The following is a 19,941-nucleotide window of genomic DNA, read 5'->3' on the forward strand; positions in this document are numbered from 1 at the left end:
TCTCTCCTGCAGCTCACGGGATGCAGAGGGAAGAGCTCAGGGTCTGAAGTCAAGGACCTGGGCGGAAGCATCTATGGCTCCCAGCCTCGGGACCTCGGTGCGGAAGTTGTCAGGATTAGGAGGACCATTCAGGTGCAAATGCCTTGCATGGAGCAGGCACACTCAAGTCCCTTCTAAGTTTTTAAAAATTACGTCCACACTTCCTCAATTTCTCCTGCCTCTCTAAGAGGAAGGGAACGAACCAACTCAGGGAAGCTGCGACAGAAAAAGGACAGGGAGCCATTGGCATTTACATTCTTATTTGTGGTTTCTGGTTTTTTTGTTTTGTTTTGCTTTTAATTTTTTTTTCTAGAAAAAAAAAGGAACACAACCAAGGGAGTTTATATGACAAACTATCAGTGTCAGGAGGGCAGGGGAAAAGAGAAAGAAAGCCCAGAGGCGTGGGTAGCTAATAAAAAGTGGGTTCCGAACCCCGTGGAACGGTCCACAGGGTCATGTCTGGGTCCTCATGAGATGACCGGTCACTTTGGCGTGCGTGCTCGGTGCCCGGTCTCCCGGTCCGCCTGCTCAGACCCCCAGGGTCAGAGAGAGCTGGCTGCACCCTGGAAATCTGCCAAACTCAGACTCTACAGCAAGTCAAGACTTAATTTAGCTCCTTGGCTTTGTGCTCAGGTATCACATGGCAGTCTTTCTTGCCTAAGAGAAGAGTCTAGAAGAGTGTGAGAGTCACCATGGGACACACTTTGGCATCGCAGTGAACCCCACGTGGCCGCTCACTCAGGCGCAGACATGGCCTTCACCACCGACACAGGCGTCTGTCCAGACATCCTCAGGCAGTCTGGCCAAAGGACAAGGGACATGATAGTCCCTGTCTAGCCACAGGTCAACAATGGTGTCCGTTCTCCAGTCTTACTCTGTCTATCGCCTGTGAAGGACATGGGGATCCATCTGCTTTTCGGCTTAACACTGGACACTGATTCCAAAGAAGCTTGGCCATTTGGATCCACACCATAGGTCTCTCCGGTTTCTCCCACTTTATGCCCCATATCTCAGGGCAGAAAATTCTGCCGATCCAGAGCCACGTGTGGCCAACAGAACAGCCAGAGTGATGGCCGGGCAAGAAAGAGCCGGTAGCACACTGTAAGACCAGAGTACATTCAAGAAGGGGAGAGGGGCACGCAGCAAGCTGCTGCCCCAGGTCACAGTCTAGGGGACACACTGAGCCTGAAGGGCACAGCCAGGGCTGCTCGCCTGACAGGGGGTTCTGACACCTCATGCAGCAGGGCCCCCCGGGCTGCAGTTCCTACGTGGAGAGCGGCGGGCTCCCTGCCCTGCTGCGGCCCCTGTTCCTGCACGGAGGCCAGGTTACGTCTCAGTGCCGCGGTCCTGAGGAGCACCACGCTGGCCAGCCAGCCAGGCCGATGTGGCTCTGGGTTCCACAGGAAGGCCGCAGGGAGCCATGGTCACTGGGAGGAGGGAGCAAAGGAGGAGGGCTGCATTCTGCCAGGAGGGATTCGGGGAGGAACTACCGGGGGCTGGAAGGGTCTGCGGGCCCCAAACATTGCAGGGCCAGAAGGGATGGGATAAATAGCTGAAGGACGACGATGACAGTCTTGTCGCTAGTTTAAAAAGAGAGTATTGGTGTTGTTGCTCAGTTTTGTTTTTCCCTTTTAAAACCACTCACATTTGAAAAGGTGACAGGGCTGGGGAGATTTGGCCCCCTTCACACTGATCCTTTCCGGGGGGCCTCAGGCTCACGCCGGGGCGCCGGCCACCAGGCAGGGACGGGTCGGGGAGAGCACGTGCTCTGCTTCCCAGCAGCCACCCCTTCTCCCTGCAGAACCAGAACACACGTGACAGGCAGTCCAAAGACTAAAGTGCAGAGAATTCCACAGAGCGGGCAGCCCGGTACTGGGCACTCCCAGAAGGGGCAGGGGCAGGGCTCAGCCCAGAGCTACGCTGTGGGGCACACGTGGACAGCTATGAGGCGAGCCCACAGGGCACGGTCCCCTTTCCTTTGGGCCCCGTGGACGCTTCTTCTAGCGGGGACCGTCCACTGTCAACAGCTCCCCAAGGAAAGTCTCAGTCTCAGAGATAGGGCCCACGAAGGGGGAAAACGTGTACGACCATCCCTGGTTGGTAATGACGAGTGACCGTGGAACGAGAGGGGGGTGGAAAGAAGGGAAACAGTGCCATTATCTAAAACCAGTGAACCCCAGGTTTTGAGAGTGGGGATCCATGAACAACGCTAAAGGCAGAGTCTCTCCCGGGGAAGGTTGGTGAAGATGGTCAGGATCCTCCTGGTGAGGCCTGCTGGGGAAAGGAGCACCTCTGGGTGTGGAGGGCGCTGCAGAGTGGGGAGGGCTGCCAAGGAGGAGGGCCCACGGCTGGCACTAGGGTGTGTAGGCCGGGGGCGGCTGGAACTGGTTGATGACCTCGTACTCCGCCGGGTAGGGCTCGTTCTCCTCCATCTCCGAGAGCAGCTCCAGCGCCTGCTCCTCTTCCTCCGTGGGGTAGTGGCGCAGGAGGTTGGCTGCTGTGGCCAGGATTGAGGCCCCGCCCGCGCCTGCCACCAGGTAGAAGCTAACAGCAAAGGTGACATAAACCTGGGAACCGTGGTACTTCTTATGTTGCTGCTGCTGGGCCAGGATGAGTTCGGAAGCCCAGTAAGAAAAACCGATGACGGTGGCACACTGCAGGACTGGGGGACAGAGGGACAGCAGAGAAAGGGGGTTAGCAGGCACCCCGCAGCTGGGATGCTTGAGGAATCAACTGCAGTCTCTCTACCCAAACCCCATTTTCAGAGAACCTGCCTGGCCCCAGACACTGCAAGGGGGAGCTCTTGTGGCCAGGGCTGGGAACAGAGGCCTGACCCAACCCGGGCCAACTAGATTCTCTCTGTCTTAAGAATTTGGAACTGGGGACTTTCCTGGTGGTCCAGCGGTTTAAGACTCTGCACTCCCAAAGCAGGGGGCCCGGGTTCAGTCCCTGGTCAGGGAGCTAGATCCCGTGTGCCACAACTAAAGATCCCGCATGCCACAACTAAAGATCCCACATGCCGGAACTAAAGATCCCGCACGTGGCAGTGAAGATCCCACATGCCACAACTAAGACCTGGCGCAGCCAAATAAATAAATATTAAAAAAAAAAAGAATTTGGAATTGGGATACTAGGGCTGCTAGAAGTCATTGGGTGCTTCGAGAGGAAGAGACGAGGTCGTGCAGTTTGGGAGCTGGAGTCACTGATACCCTAGGTGAAATCAACACACCAGCCCCATCACGAGGGAGGAGAGAAGCCTTGTATGAGCAGAGAAGCCTGGTCTGCAGGGAAGCAGGAAGGGGGAGGAGAGAGAGTCAGAGACCACGTACTCCAGGGAGACACAGTGAGACACCCTGGTTCCTCCCTTGCTCCTTCCAGGCCCCATGAGCCTGGCTGAGCTTCAAATCCTGTTCTTAGAGAGCCATGATGTAAATCCCAACAGCTCTCCCTACAGCTCAGCCGACTGGGTTTGTGGTCCTGGCAGGCATACGTGCAAATGACGGAAGCAAGCTGCTCTCACATGCCAGTGCTCTGTGAAAGGCTAGAGCTGAAATGAGCATCGGGAACAGTGTCTGCTCCTCACACCCCTTCGCCCCCACCTGCAACTCCAGACAGGATGCCGCCCCTACCCTGTGGCAGTTCCTCCCCATCTGGGAGTAGCCCGAGCTTACCTGTGAGGATGTGGGCGAAGGCATAGCGACGGGTGATCTTCAGGGCTGGATGCTTGGGCCCAAAGACATCCAGAAGGAAGGCGGAGAGACTACACAGGATGCCCAGGAAGCAGAAGGCGGCGATGACCCGCAGGAGCAGGACCGTCTGGGGATTCATGCAGAAATCTGTAGGGGGAGAACCAAATCCTCAGGGTCCCAGGCAACACCCTGGGGCAGGAAGTCCCCACCTGGGAGGAATTCTCCCCTCCACCACAGGCCAGGCGAGCCAGGGGAGGACTGGAGGGAGGGCGTGGTCTCAGCTCCTGCTCCCAGTGGGACTGCAGAGGGGGTGGAGGAGCCTCCCTATTCGAAGAGAGGACCCCTGGGTCACTGCTCCCGTGTGCCTCGAGTCCTTCCTCCCTTTCCAACAAGACTAGTCCAAGTGCAGGGCTCCACTTCAGTGTACGGTTGACCCTTGAACAGCATGGGTTTGAACTGTGAGGGCCCACTTATATGTGGACTTCTTTTTTAATAGTAAATACTATGGTACTACACGATTGGGGTTGGTTAAATCTGCAATGTGGAACCATGGATCCGGAGGGCCAACTATAAATTACACAAATTATACACAGATTTTCAACTGCTGGGAGGGTCAGCATCCCTAACCCCATTGTTGTTCAAGGGTTAACTGTACTTGCCATGCTCTCCTAACCACTTTTTTTTTTTTTTTTTTAATTTATTTATTTATTTATTTTTGGCTGTGTTGGGTCTTCGTTTCTGTGCGAGGGCTTTCTCTAGCTGTGGCAAGCGGGGGCCACTCTTCATCGCGGTGCGCGGGCCTCTCACTATCGCGGCCTCTCTTGTTGCAGAGCACAGGCTCCAGACGCGCAGGCTCAGTAGTTGTGGCTCACGGGCCTAGTTGCTCCGCGGCATGTGGGATCTTCCCAGACCAGGGCTCGAACCCGTGTCCCCTGCATTGGCAGGCAGATTCTCAACCACTGCGCCACCAGGGAAGCCCTCTCCTAACCATTTTTAAAGACCCTGACAATTAATCAGACATGTTAACCCATTCTGCTAAAGCATGCTTTGGGCTGGCAGGAAAAGCCTATTGACTTCTGAGCTGAGACGGCCAAAGAGACGAAGGCCAGAGGCCCATTCAAGTCCATTCTCTATCCAGTCACTCATTCACAACCTTTTTTTTCAAAAAGAAGCTGAAGCAGTTTAGAGAACCTTGTAATTACAAGAGAGGACTAAATAGATGGGGAAAGCTGGTAGACTGGACCTCCACATTTATTTTTGCTCCCTCCCCGAACCCTACTAAAACAAAAGAAAAAAAAAATTAAGACATAAACCCACACAAAGAGGAGAAGGGAAAAACAAAATTCTGGAAACTGGGAAGTAACGGGACTCAGAACTAGAACTGACTTGACAGAATAGATAAACTGAAGTATAAGCCGGAAATGGGAAAAGCTAAGAAGCAACTAGGTTTACACCACAAAAGCCTGAAAGGCTCAGAAACTGACAGCCCCAAATACCTTCTAAAATGAGGGCAAAGCCACTGGGGGGTGCTCGCTCTACTGAATTGAGGGAATGAAACAAGAAAAAGGAAGATACTAAAACAGAAGACCCAACATTCAAAGAGTAAAGAGCCCCCACGGTCATAGTGAAAGATACCAGGATGACAACTACACACCAGACACATCAAGCAACCTACATTTCCCTCTAGGACTTTAATACCATTCTTTCCTTTTTTCTTTTTTTTTTTTTTAAATTCCATCTAGACCATACTGTCAGTTCCCTTTGATATCTACACAAACTGCCATAGTTCTAGAAACACACAGACAGAATAAAGGCTGGTCCAAAAAGATACCATTTTAAGCTTTGATAAAAGTAGGAAATGGGCCTTAACTTCCTCTATTCAGCCACTGGCAAGTTCTCCTTTTATTTAGGCCATGGGTCACCAAGTGATTTGGGAAAATTTGAAAAGGGCTGGCAAGACTTACACTGTAGGCTCCTTTCCCGAGTTTTTTTTTTTTGGAGGTGGGGGAACCACAAACTTTATTGGCTGAAAGTTCTCCTCAGGAGCCTGGCCTGCTGGGCTTTCCTGAGTTTTGATCTCAGGCTGAGAGGCTGTTGGACAGTGGTTATCACTCCCTCATGCACAGGAGAATCACCGGGGTGCTGGTTGAGAGCATGTTCCCAAGCTCCAGAGATTCTGAGCTCTTGGTCTGGAGCAGGGCCTAGGAATCTGGATTTTTATCAGCAGCGCAGGGGGCCTGAGCCTTACACCCCAAGAAACACTGATCCTGGACCTAGAGGGAGGTGAACTGATGAAGAAAAGTCCAAAAACCTGGGGAGGGCACCTGAGAGCAACAAAGCAGACTCAAACCAACCGACATTGATCGGCATCATGGGGTCCTGGACAGAGGGCGCAGCCTCCCACGCGGAAAAACTAGACCAGATATGCAGAGGCCCTGGGCCTTTGTGACACACGCACTCCCTGCCTCCTCAGGCCCAGAATTCACCAGGCAGATGTTGCCTGAGCCCACACATGATTCATACGCCTTGATCTGGCTTCAGAGCTACCTGTCACTCTCTTGTCAGCTAACCATCTGTTTTGGGGCCCAATCATTCAGCCTGAGTGATCGCCTGCTGCTAGGAGGCTTGCCTGTGCGTTAGCTCTGCCAGCAACCAGGTCCAGCCTTCATTTAATCCGGCCCTGCGGGCCTGAAGGGGTCTAGAAACCCACAGGGCCTCTCTGAAACCAAAGCTCCTGGAGACGGGGGCTGTTTCCTGGCTGCATTCTGAATATTGCTAAAAGCTCTCTGAGACAGTTCTTCTGGGGTCCACGTGGCACGTGGCAGGGATGGGGCAGGACGAAAGTGTTCTTCTAGTGCTTCCAAGAATAACCTGCGAGTGGCAGAGTATAGGGGCTTACATCACACTCCGCTCTGCAGCAGGCCGTGTTCAGATTCCTCCAGCATTACTCAACGTGACCAGGCCCTCTGAGTGATGCTTTAATTGTGGTACTTAAAGTCAATTCAGTGTTGCTTGTTTTTTAATTTATTTATTTATTCATTTATTTAATTTTTGGCTGCATTGGGTCTTCGCTGCTGTGCGCGGGCTTTCTCTAGTTGCAGCGAGCGGGGACTACTCTTTGTTGCAGTGCGCGGGCTTCTCATTGCGGTGGCTTCTCTTGTTGTGGAGCACAGGCTCTAGGTGCGCGGGCCTCAGTAGTTGTGGCACGCGGGCTCAGTAGTTGTGGCTCGCAGGCTCTAGAGCACAGGCTTGGTAGTTGTGGCGCACAGGCTTAGTTGCTCCGCGGCATGTGGGATCTTCCCGGACCAGGGCTTGAACCCGTGCCCCCTGCGTTGGCAGGAGGATTCTTAACCACTGCGCCACCAGGGAAGCCCTCAACTCAGTTTTAATTTAGCAACTAGTTTTAACTGAAAAATGTAACACACAGGGCTTCAAAGATACTTTCTTTGGCTGCATAAGTGAGTATAGGATGTTCATTTGATTATCATCCTTTAAAACGTACATCCACTGGATACACTTCTATGTGTCTCATGTTTCAGAATACACTTATCTTAGTAATAAGGAAGACTTGCACAGATGTCCAGCTGTCCCTCCCAAGAGACAAACATTGTTGGCACTTTCTTGTGTGCCCCTCCAGGTATTCCTGCCTGTGCATGCAGGTGGGGCAAACGTTATCTTAGTTAAGCCTCACTCCACTCTGGGGGATTCATCACATGGTTCAGACGAGGAATTGGAGGCTCCAGGAGGTTAAGTGACTTCCTGCAGGTCACACGGCACAGAGCTAGACTCCAAATCCGGGTCAGGCTCCCTTGCATCATGATGCTCCCAATCACCAAGCACCAGTTAGCCGTTTTCGCTTTTCCCCGATGGAGCTAATCAATCAAATCCTAAAGAGCTGTATTTGAATGAAAGGTCAAAAGTGGCTATGAATGCTGGCAGAGCCATCGTCAGTGCCAGCAGCTGCTGAGCTCACTAAGGGAACAGCTGGAAGCATGAAATCTCTTCTAGGCAGAAAAGGTTCGGGTCGTTAAGCAATGAAAGGAGCTCATACTGGGAATTATTGGGCAAAACCTGCTGGGTGTGGTCTAAGCTTCTGCAGTCATCAGAGTCTGGCTCTTAAAAGCAGAAGTCACTGGACTTAACACCCAATCCTAGCCCTCCCACAGATTATATGTCACCTTGAGCAAGTCACTGAATGCCCTTGGCCTCTGCGCTCACCCTGTCAAAGGGAAGCCATAACACCTGCCCCACCTGCACAGGGGTGCATGGGGAGAGCCAAATCACAAAGTGCCGGGGATGAGCCGCCCCGCTCCCTCTGCGCTGGGCGGCCACAGCAGTGTCTCTTCTCTGGCGTGCCTTTCCTCCTTACACCGAGACTGCCCCGTCCACACACGTCAGCCAGTGTGGGCCAAAGGAGGAGCCCACTAATGCCAGACTGAGGACCTGTGCCACCAGGGTGATGATGCAGTACAGAGAAGGGGCTTTGGACCCACAATTCAAACAGGTTTTGTTTCTACGTGACGCCGTCTGCCTTTCTCTACTCCAAAGCTCTGAGCAAACCTTCAGGCTCAGTGGGGAAGCCAAGTGGGGACTTTCCTTGGAGTGATGCTAATAGATACCCCAGGAGCCTGCCCTACATCCCACAGCAGTCTCAGAGCACACAGGGAAGACAGGCAGCGTTATCCCTGACACGCTTAGAACCCAGCTCAGACTCTCCTGGGGTCGGGATCTCAATGTCCCTTTCTTTCCTCCCTGTCAGACGTCAGTATGGCAGAGAGGGCAATGAATATCTGCTCCATTGAGAGGTCTGCCAAAGAGAAGCAAAATCCTCAGATGTTACGTGTGTGTTATTTTATTTGTGGAGAGAAATGGCACATGGGGCAGGGTCCTAATTTTAAACTCAAACCAGTGGTGCAGGGAATTCCCTGGTGGTCCAGTGGTTAGGACTCCTTGCTGCACTGCTGGGGGCCCAGGTTTGATCCCTGGTCGGGGAACTAGGATCCCACAAGCCGTGTGGCACAGTCAAACAAATAAACAAACAAACAAAAATTGTTTAAAAAAAACAAAACAGTGGTGCATCCACTACACTCCAGTAAGACAGAATGCATCCTACCCTCCAGTTGTGCTGTGGCCTGTTTATTTTGGTAACTATTGCTTGACTGTCCCCTCCAGTCACTGGGGAAGAAGGCAGCTGCTGTGTAATAGGATCGCAAGGAACTGACTTTGCCCAAGGTCATTGGTAAGTCACTGGGCTGGATTTGTTTTGAAGGCCCTGGCTCTTCCTGTCTACCTGCCCATGGCTCTCACCCCTCCTGACCCAAAGAGGCTGCAGGCAGGACGCTTAAAGTGGCTTCTGGCCAGTTCCCTTCTGTCCCGTCTCCTATTTCCCCCCTCACTGGAGTCCCTGAGTCAGAGGCATGTCCCCGGGGGCCCCAGTCCTTCCAGCACCCACCTGCGCAGCCACTCCCCAGTGTGACTTTTTTTTCCAACCAAGGCTTCTGACACAAGACTCCAAGAGGGCCCTCCAGTGCCTGGCTGGGTCATCCCACAGATACCAATGGTCCTAGCCCAGCTGCCTCTGAGTACAGGCCCCACGGGATCGGGAAATGCCAGCTGCATCGGTCACCACCCCTCAGACACTCCGGCCCTTCCTGGAAGGCCCTTGATCTTCCCTTGGCTTGCTGTCAACCGTGATTCCCCTGACTTCACATCCTAAACTCCAGAGATGCTTCCTGAGGCTGTGGTCCCTGCTGCCCTTTGCTGGGCACACTTGAGAGGCAGAGAGGGACTGGGGCTCAGAAGGAGTGATTCTCTGGGCTCCCCTGCTGGGGGCCACCATCAGTCTGGGCACATCTCTGCCCGCCCCCCACCCCCGGGCCCAGACTGAAGAAGAGCTTTGTGAGGAGCAGGGGAGTGGCAGAATTCTGGTCGGATCTTTTAAGCCGACGGCATTTGTAAAGCCTTCAGGGCTCTGGGAATGACAGCGGGAGGATGAGTGGCTTTGCCTCAGCTCACCAACGTAAGGTGATGAGGAATAAAAAGGCGCAGCTTTGCCTAGGCTTGTGATAAAAACTCAACTAGAATGGGGAAATAAGAGGCCTGGGACAGCTCTGATGGAAGGAGAAAGAAGCCCAGTGTGCGCTAAGGTACAGTGGTGAGAGTGGAGTCCACGCCACTCAGATCAGCTGTGTGCCCCTGAGCAAGTGACCTGACCTCCCTGAGCCTGAGACGTGTGTGTGTGTGTGTGTGTGTGTGTGTGTGTGTGTGTTGGGGCGGGGGGTGGGGTGATGACAGTCCCTACCAAATAAAGATGTTGTTTAGGGGACACTACAGCCAGGCGTGAAGTGGGTTTAGCACAATGCCTGGCACTCAGGCAGGGGGCCAAGAAATGGGAAGACACCGTCCCAAAGCCTGCTGGTCCTGGCCGCTCCCTGTCGCCTGCAGATACCTGGCAGAGTCTGTTCTCCCTCTGGAAGCATCTACAGGCACCGGATCTGTACCCCACAGCTCTGCTCCCTCCTGAGATGGGGAATATCCCAGGCTCCCATGCTAGGATATCTGCCAGGCCCTGAGGCTCAGCACAATCCCACAGAATAGCGTACATCTGAAGGCCCACTGGGCACCAAAAAAACCAACTGGTACAAAGAAGAAGAAGAAGAGAAACAGGGACCCTTGGATTCCTCACCTTCTTCTGTGGTAGCTCATGAGGTACCACTGTCAACTCCTTTATTTATGGTCACCAAGTGTTCCCAGCTTATAATGGCCAAGAAGATGGCCAAGGAAAACCAGGCCGAAACTATTCATGGGTTAAGATCCCTAAACACATGAACAGGCATAATGTAAAGGTGAAGGCGATGTGCTTTATAAAAGACAAAACCTGGCTTGGATAATTTCTCAGAAAAGGTAAATATATGTGTAAACAAAGGAGAACTGCACCAAGAATTTATTCTTATTTTTGACATGGCTTTGACAAGGATGCACGCCAGAGTGGACTGAACAATCATGAGATCATTCCTTATGATGGCTGAAGTGAAGCAAAGGTTACAAAACATAGAGACAGCGTCACTTTAAACTGGAGTCAACGGTGATGTACACTCAGCTATGCCACTCCCAGCTGTGTGGCCCTGGAGAGATCACTTCACCTCTCTGAGACACCAGTTTCCTGGACCTTTGGAATGAGGACATGGGATCAGATGGCCCCTCCCCTCATGGCATGAACTTTACGAGCCTCCCTAGGAATGATCTGAAATGGAGAAGCATCGTGAACTCTCTCCCAGTTTGGAAATGACACCAAGCCCTTGAAACACTGACCACCAGGGGATCAACTGCCAAGGTCTGGGTGAAGCGGTGGAAATGTGGCAGCTGTTCCTCAAAAAAAGGCAAGTGCAGGGGAACGCGCTAAGGGAAAAACCATCCAGACTCAACTCAAGCTTGATGAGCTTTCTGCCATCAGCTACACGCCACAGAAAAAGCTGCATGCCACACGGCCTCCATCGTGTGGATAACTTTGCTCGTAATGAGCCAACGCAGAGAAAGCTATCATCAAGGTGAAATCTAGAAACAAACCAGAAGCCTCCAACCTGTTCTCTACAAAATCATCCTAAAGCTTCAAAGACTCAAGAGAAATGCAAAACAGCAAGAGAACTCTCAGAGAAAGACAAGATTAGGCCACAAGGATACGGCTTTTCAGCCGCAACCTGCAGAAGTGGTATATATGAACCAAGTTCTCCAAAGGAAAACTTGACCTTTTCACCATATCCCAGTGCCTGAATCCGTAAAAAGGCAACGTGAAGATATCTAACAGGACGGGCTTCTGATACATGGGGCAGTAAACATCTGGAATGAATTACAGCCAGGGAGTGGCACAGGGAGAAAGCGTTCAAGAATGGTTCAAAAGGCCTTGGGGGTAATGAACTCCGCTGTTACTAAGGGCTGTTCGGAATCCACTGACCATTTTCCCTGTAAAAGCCAGGCAGTGCCATCCTGCCCCCCACACCACACAGCCTTTACCTTCATTACTACAGACAGGGTGGGCAGTATGAGCTACAGGCCTCCCCTGGGTCCAGTAAGGACCATGGTCCCTTTCCCCTTTCCTCTGCCTCCCTGGCTGAGAAGCAGGATGATGAACAAAGCAAACTTACCTCATTCGGGCACACTTGTGAGGGTTCCAAGAGCCAAATTCCTATTGTTTTACTGAGGGTGGCAATGGAACAGACTTCTGGTTATTGAAAATACCATAGACTCCTTTTGTCTCTAACAACAATCAAATTATTGTACAACTCAAAAACATCTTTTAAAATCTAGCCATATTTAAAAGTTCCTATTTCTCCATCAATCAGGCTGTCCCAAAGAAACCTTCCTGTATCCCACAGGCTCCTCAGAAGGAGACAGCTAATTGTGATGCCTAGCACCCTTATCTTCTCTCCATATACGGCGCCCTTCGCCCGGCAGAAGCCTAAAATAGCAGTCCAGATTAGCATGGCGTTGAGGAGTGGGTGCTTGGCTGAATAACATCAGAATTAATGAGGGGCTGGACCCCAAACAGAGCCACCTGGTGGGCATGAACACCAGGCAGGAATGGGGCTGTTTCCTTCAACCAAGTGCCTGCCCCAGGCTATCTCAGCTCCAGCCGGCACCCTACCGAGGAGGCCCTGTCATCCAGAAGAGGGCCGGCGCGCAGCGCCCTCACCTTTCAGCAGGTCCGGGTGCACGGAGCCCAGCACGTCGGAGACCCCCAGCTCCTGGCGGGAACAGGTGCCACCGTGGATGTGCAGCCAGGCAGGCTCGGCGAGGGCAGTGCACAGCGCGGTGATGGACAGGGCACCCGGCAGGGCCGAGGCCAGGCTACGCTCCGGCTGCTTGGGCAGAGCGCTGCCTCCCGGGTTCCTCCGCCGGCGCCCGCCAGGCAGCCCTGCGCCTCCGGGGGCGTACATGCCCGGGGCCGCCCGCCGTCGCTCCGCGGTCGCTGCTGGTCGCCGCCGACCTCCGCCGAGCGCACAGAGCCTGCCTGTCCGGGGGAAGGAGAGCAACGCACTGGGTTCGCAGAGGTGAGTCTGGCGCAAGGCTGTCAGGGCCGACACCGGAGGATGGGGGTGGGACCGAGGGCAGAGCAGAGACAGGAGAGCTGCAGAGGTTCGGGGGGCGGGGACGGGGTCCCTGGAGTGGGGCTGCGGAGGTGCAGGATGATGACCCGAAGAGGGCTGGGGACCCTCTGGATCTTGGCAGAGCAGAGTGGGGAGGGGGGCTGGGGCGGAGTTATCTGTTACTGGTGGAAGAGAGACCCGGCCTAGGAGTCTTGGCCAGAGGGTGCCGAGGGGCGGAGGACCAGGCTGGGCCGCAGGGATCGGGGACCCAGGATCTGGGAACAGCGCTCTGGTGTGCGACCTGTGCCCAGAGAGGACCCACCCCTCACCGACTCCTGATCCTCACCAGTCAGCAGGCCTCAGTGCCGGGATGGCGTCGTTCCGTCCCGTCACGGGCTCCTCAGCTGCCCGGGTCCGAGCGATCCCAGGCCCCAAACCCGCAACGCCCGAACCAAACCGGGCCCGATCCACTTCCGGCTTCCTCCACCTCTGCCCCCGCCTCCTCCGGCTCCCCGCCCCGTCCCCGCGCGCGACACAGCCCGGGCGCGCTGCCGGCTCCCTGCGCAAGGCCTCACGGGACTTGTAGTTTCAGGCAGTCCCGCGATGCTTTCCCATGGGGGTAGGGGGCTGTGGGGGAGGGGGTGTGAAAGGCCGACTACAACTCCCAGAGGGCAGCACGGCAGAAGCCGCGGGTGCTTTAGTTCCAAGGCGGACCTCGGCCCTCAAGAGGAAGAGAATTTGCGTGGTGGGAGCCGCAGTCGGCGCGGCTGGCTCTGCTCACCTCTGCCTCCTCCTGAGCCGGGCAGCCATGAAGGACTCGCTGGTGCTGCTTGGCCGTATCCTGGCGCACCCGGACTCCCGCTGCTGGTTCCTGGCCTGGAGCCCCGCGGGAACCCTGCTGGCCTCGTGCGGGGGCGACCGGAGTGTCCGCATTTGGGGCAGGGAGGGTAAGGCCCGGCTGCGCGACCCCTGCCGCCGAGGGGTCTACGTGCGCTTGGTGTGGGTGCCAGGCTCGGGGAGTGCGCGGCCTGCGGGGCAGGCATACCCTGGACGGGGCTCGCAGGCCAAGGGAGAGGATGGAGGGGCCTCCTTAGCCACTCTGAGAAAGGTTTTTCTGGCAAAGGAGTCGGCAAATACTAGAAGCTAAAACGTCAATAGGCTGAAACTGTTGAGGGAATTGTGATAGTTGCTGAGGTAGGAAAATGAGGAGAGAAGAAGGAAAGTAGCCTGCAGAGTAATTTGCTATAGATGATGAAGTTTAAATTTTATCCCAAGGGCGTTTGGGTGCTATTGACAGTTTTAAATTGGGAGGGTGACTCCTTAGATTTGTCTTAAAAGGATGTCTCCAGAGGAAGTGGAGTCAGTTAATATGCTGACTTTCTGAAAGCATGTTGTTAAATACACCCACATGAGCTTTGCCCCCTAGCTCGGCTCCAGTACTGGTCTCCATTACCCAATGGCATTGATAGTGCTTCAGCACCTTCTCGTGCACCCAGCTCCAGAGCCTGGCCTGTCCTCTGCTTTTAGGTGACAGCTGGATCTGCAAATCTGTCCTTTGTGAAGGCCACCAGCGCACCGTGCGGAAGGTGGCCTGGTCTCCCTGTGGGAATTACCTGGCCTCTGCCAGCTTTGATGCTACCACTTGCATTTGGAAGAAGAAGGATGATGACTTTGAGGTAACCGGGCTGGATGGGACCAGGATTGTTGCCTGTTCCCCGCCCCCCGGCCAGGGCTGGTTGAGGAACATGAGCCAGCCTGGGCCATTGGGGCTGTGCCCATGAGAAGGACCGCAGGGGTCTTAGCTGCCGCTGACTCTTGTCCCTCTTCCCGGTTCACAGTGTGTAACCACTCTGGAGGGCCATGAAAATGAGGTCAAGTCAGTAGCCTGGGCCCCATCTGGCAACCTCCTTGCCACCTGCAGCCGAGATAAGAGTGTGTGGGTCTGGGAAGGTGAGTCCAGGTCCCTCCAGATGCAGTTGGGAACCTGCCACCAGATCTCCCCCTGTGTCCCTGACAGGGTCGGTCAGCTCAAGGGCTCCTTTCTTTTCTCTTGCACAGTTGATGAAGAAGACGAGTATGAATGTGTCAGTGTCCTCAACTCTCACACACAGGATGTCAAGCATGTGGTTTGGCACCCGAGCCAGGAGGTAAGAGTCAGATATCTTGGTGGGAAGGAATTCTGATGTGGAGGGTTGTATCCAGCCTTCTTCTGCTCTTCGGCCTCAACCTGGCTTTTCCAGGGATCTCTGTCTGTGACCCAGAGACATCAATGCCTTTATAAAAGCAGATCCCTGGGACTCTCCTGTCCTGGGAGGGAGAAGTGTTGGAACCACAGACACTTCTTGGGCCCTACAGACACGTGCTGTGTTTTCCCTGGCCTCTCCCACAGCTGTTAGCCTCTGCCAGCTATGACGACACAGTGAAGCTCTACCGGGAGGAAGAGGATGACTGGGTATGCTGTGCCACCCTCGAAGGCCACGAATCCACCGTGTGGAGCTTGGCCTTTGATCCCAGTGGCCAGCGCCTGGCCTCTTGCAGTGATGACCGTACCGTGCGCATCTGGCACCAGTATCTACCAGGCAATGAGCAAGGTGAGGGCCCAGCCCGGGAGCTAAGGAAGACCCATCTCTCACGAGGCTTAGTCTACTGAGGGGCTGAGACACATAGATGGGTCACAGGAAACTGGGGTAGAAAGGCAGGTGTGCCACCAGAGGGCTCCAGGTAGAGTGCCGAAAGAGTCAGGGGAGCCTCTGAGGAAGGGGGGCCGTTTCATCTGGACTTGAAAGAGTGTGTAGGATTTTAACACGAGAAGAGAATTCTAGGTGCAAACAGCACAAGCAAAGGCATTGAAGGTAAAGACAGCCTAGACTTACGCCAGGAACAGTGATTCGTGTCGCTGGAGCATAAGCATAAAGGGTTTGGAGAGAAATGAGGTGGGTTGGGCTGGCTGGTGGGCGGCCTTAAAAGGCAGGCTAACGGGTCAGACGTAGTCCGCAGCAGTAGGGTTTTTTTTTTTTTTTTTTTTTTTTTGCTTAGCAACACTTTCTTTTTTTTTTTTAACATCTTTATTGGAGTATAATTGCTTTACAATGGTGTGTTAGTTTCTGCTTTATAACAAAGTGAATCAGTTATAAGCAAAAGGGTTTTGAGGAACAGGACATATCCTTCTCAGAATTCTGCTGTAAAAATGCCAGTCTGGCTGCAGTGTGTAAGGCAGATCAGTGAGGGTGGAGACAGAGCAATGAAGATGAGGCCCCATGACTGAGGGTGGGGTGGGGCGGAGCAAATTAGGGTCTCCTCTGGGGCGGGTTAGATAATCCCCTGAGATGCCCAGGACACGGACATGCCTGAGGCTCAAGAGAGGTCTGTCATGCAGGGGTGGCGTGCAGCGGCTCTGACCCTAGCTGGAAATGTATCTGCACCTTGTCAGGCTTCCACTCCAGGACCATTTACGATGTCGCTTGGTAAGACCTCCCCACCGCCTCCACCCTGCCACCCCAACCATTAGAGAGATTTTAGAGAAGTCTAAAGCCTTGCTGCTCCCTTTCACCTTTGGGAATACATGGGGATAGAGAGCAGCCACCCTCAAGTCTTCAGATCAGGCCAGACTGTCTCCATGCTGGCTCAGAGCTGGCTGGTGTGGGGTACACAGGAGCAGGGGACAGGCTTAGACCCAGGCCTGCACCTGTGTTAAGATTCCAGGCTATGAAGGCAGCTCCAGCCTTTGGGGGTCACACAGCATCATACCATCCAGAAATATTTATTCTTGAAACTGGATTCATGGCTGGAGAATCCAGCCATGAATCCACAGGGCTGTTTCTACCCTTATGGAGTCTAGAAAAACGACACCATTCATATAGGAGATTCAATCTGAGGGCAGTTCTGGCCCTGAGAATCTATCCCTAGGAAATAATCCTAAATAATGGAAAAACCTGATATGCATCTAAGTTTTATTTATATTAGCAAACATTTGGGAATAGCAAATATGGACTCAAGTAAAAGTATGATAGAATTCAGTGGCCTATTATATCACTTTAAAAAAATGGTCAAAGAATACTTTATGACAGGGAAACGGCTTATTCCAAGTGAGAAAAGTGCAATTCAGAGTTATATGTAGTTTTTTAGGTTAATTGTATTGGAGGAAAACCTAGATGGCAGCACTTGAAGCTTGGGGTGATGTTTGTGGCTACATATTTGTTAGGGAGGCTCTTCGATAAGACACTTATAGCCGAGGCCTGACGTTTGGGACGGGAGCAGGCCAGGGGGACTAGAGAACCAATCCCTCCTACCTGATTTGCCCGGTTGGCGGGGGAGGAGCCACCTGCATACTCACTGACGCACACGTTCGTCCCAGGTGTCAGCTGACAGGGGCCCTGGCTACCGCCTGTGGGGATGATGCCATCCGAGTATTTGAGGAGGATCCTGGCTCAGATCTGCTGCAGCCCACCTTCTCCGTGACGGCCCACGTGCCTCAGGCCCATTCCCAGGATGTCAACTGTGTGGCCTGGAATCCCAAGGAGCGGGGGCTCCTGGCCTCCTGCAGTGATGATGGAGAGTTGGCCTTCTGGAAATATCAGCCATCTGAAGGCCTCTGAGCCACCTTGACTTTGGACAGAATCATGGTTCCCCAGAAAATGTCATAAGACTTTCCCAGGCCCTGAGAGGACCCGGAGGAGCATCCCTGACCTTCCTTTAACTTGGCCCTCCTCCATGCAGACTTGGGTAGAAGTGCAGGCCACAGAACCACTCACTCTTTTCCCTCCTTTGACACAGAGTCCTTGGTAAACAGCTACAGAACATCAGTGTATTGTACTTAAGCCAGATTTTGCTTGCTTTAGGGCACAGTGTTAAATTTGGGGGTGGTGGTGAGTATACTATTTATAATCATCATATCTATATGTAGGAGGGATATATCTCAGCCCTTTGTGAAACTATAAGCTTTATAGAAATAATCCATTTGAGTCCCAAGTCCTGTTTTATATTATAAGGACATTCACAATCTAAAAGAATTCCATGGTGAGTCCGTTTCTGAAGTAGGTCCTGCCTTCTCGATTTCTGGGCAAACTCTTGCATTTAAGACATTGAGTCAATACTGAAGGAAATTTTTTTTTTTTTTTGGCTGTGTTGGGTCTTCGTTGCTGCGGGTGGGCTTTCTCTAGTTGCGGCGAGATTTCTCATTGCAGTGGCTTCTCTTGTTGGGGAGCACGGGCTGTAGGCGCGCGGGCTTCAGTAGTTGTGGCACGCGGGCTCTAATATGCAGGCTCAGTAGTTGTGGCGCGCGGGCTTAGTTGCTCCACGGCATGTGGGATCTTCCCGGACCAGAGCTCGAACCCGTGTCTGCTGCATTGGCAGGCGGATTCTTAATCACTGCGCCACCAGGGAAGGCCTGAAGGAAATTTTTTGATATAGGTTGGTTTAGAGTGAGAAACACTTCTTGCTTTCCCTTCGAAACCCTTAACGTACCTTCTGTGCTATGTGCTGTGATGACAGCCGGGAAGTGCTGAGAAATAAATGGGGAGGACATGACCCCTAGAAGCGAGTTTTTGGTGGCCACAGGTCATGCATTCTCAGTGGGGATGAAAATTGGGTCTTGGGTGAGGGGCAAAAAAAAAATCTTAAGAGACAGTAATTTGTGGCCCTCAAAAGGACCACAGTACGTAAATATGCAGTGGTCTGTCATATTAGATTTTCATAGTGGGAGTGAGTAGTAAAAAGATGCCGATTAAGGCACCTTAAGGCAATGATGATGAAAAAATGGTAGAGAAACACTGGCACAGGTAGTCAGTGCTTTAGTCTCACGTTATCCTCTGACAGGCACTTCCAAGTGGGTTTTGACTTGAGGCCTGTCTTCAAGCCCACAGCCTTCACTTGATTTTTTACACCACAGAAATCATGACCTTAGATTTTGAAATGACAGCTGGGGCAGTACCTAGAGCAGTGGTTCTCAAGATGTGGTCTGCCGGTCACTGGAAATCCCTAGATTTTTTCAGCAATTGGCACCTGGGCAGGAAGCAAGGCAATGGCACCAATACTACAGTCGTGTCTCCATGCCTTGCTCTCACAGTGAAAAAATTGCCAACTTCCCTGAGAAATGTCCTCAGTAGATCTAATAGAGAGAAACTGTATTAAATCTCGACCCTTGAGCATACAGCTCATGTTCTGCGATGACACGAGCACTCCTGCTGCGCACTGAGGTGTGGCTGTCTTGAGGAAAAGCAGTTGTGCAGGTGTAAGCTGAATCAGCCGTGTCGTTCATGGCATAACCATTTCTACTTGAAAGAACGAGCAAATTATGGTATTTAGACTTGGCTATTTGGGAGACATTTTCTGGAAAATGAACGGAATGAGCCTTTCACTTCAAGGGAAACTGATAGTGTTGCCAATGGTAACAAAAGCTTTCAAGCAAAAATCAGAATCTTTGAAAACTTGTATTGCCGCCATGAGCTTGACATGTTCTCAATGCTTAGACTTTTCTGAGGGGACTGGTGGTGATATGAACAAACGTGATCTGTGTGATGAAATGTATTGACATTTGGAAGATTTGCATAATTCAGTGAATGAGCATTTTCCAAATGCCTAATGCATGATGTTACAAAATCACTCACGGGTAAGACTCGTTAAAAGTGTAAGACAGGCCAGTGGGTTTTAATGTAAGAGTATAAAAAGCTCATTGATAAGGTTTCAGATCCACATTGCCTTTAAGAAACTACCACCTGTGAAGTGGTGACGTAGCATCACATAGCCTCAATTACCTGAGAAGCCTATTTAAAAACACCTTTTTCCAACTTCATATCTGTGTGAAGTCAGCTTTACGTCAGCACAACACACAACAGGTTGTGGAAGCAGCTATGAGAATCCAACTGTCTGCTGTTAAGCCAGACATGAACGAGATCTGCAAAAATGTAAAATGCCACTCTTCTCCCTGGACTTGTTTTGGAAGTTGTTTTTCATAAAAAGTTAACATAAGTTACTGTTGTTTTAAAATGCATCTACTATAGTAAATAAACATCAATGGCTATAACCCAGATAATAAAGGCTGTTTGGGGCTCTTAATTTTTTGTAGTGTAAAGGGGTCCTAAGACTAAATTCGAAAACTGCCAACCTAGGGAAATTACCCTTCAGAATCATTT

The 19,941-nt window shown here is 52.4% G+C and overlaps 2 protein-coding genes across 2 annotated transcripts; one reads left to right on the plus strand and one right to left on the minus strand.

The window, feature by feature from the left end:
* Positions 1-1,642: 1,642 nt before the first annotated feature.
* On the minus strand, positions 1,643-13,305 carry TMEM127 (transmembrane protein 127). The gene is made up of 4 exons (XM_061168805.1): positions 13,158-13,305; positions 12,418-12,735; positions 3,711-3,875; positions 1,643-2,701 (listed from the first exon to the last, which is right to left on the minus strand). The coding sequence occupies exons 2-4, from the start codon at positions 12,659-12,661 to the stop codon at positions 2,394-2,396; spliced, it is 717 nt and encodes a 238-aa protein (XP_061024788.1). The 5' UTR covers positions 12,662-12,735; positions 13,158-13,305; the 3' UTR covers positions 1,643-2,393.
* Positions 13,306-13,456: 151 nt separating this feature from the next.
* Positions 13,457-19,819, plus strand: CIAO1 (cytosolic iron-sulfur assembly component 1). Its single transcript, XM_061210658.1, has 7 exons — positions 13,457-13,758; positions 14,339-14,487; positions 14,650-14,761; positions 14,870-14,958; positions 15,201-15,402; positions 16,188-16,275; positions 17,166-19,819. Exons 1-7 carry the CDS (start codon positions 13,620-13,622, stop codon positions 17,404-17,406), a joined length of 1,020 nt encoding a protein of 339 aa, XP_061066641.1. The 5' UTR covers positions 13,457-13,619; the 3' UTR covers positions 17,407-19,819.
* The last annotated feature ends 122 nt before the right edge of the window (positions 19,820-19,941 follow it).

This window comes from Eubalaena glacialis, chromosome 14, assembly GCF_028564815.1.
Source record: "Eubalaena glacialis isolate mEubGla1 chromosome 14, mEubGla1.1.hap2.+ XY, whole genome shotgun sequence".
In the NCBI taxonomy this organism is placed as follows: domain Eukaryota; kingdom Metazoa; phylum Chordata; class Mammalia; order Artiodactyla; family Balaenidae; genus Eubalaena; species Eubalaena glacialis.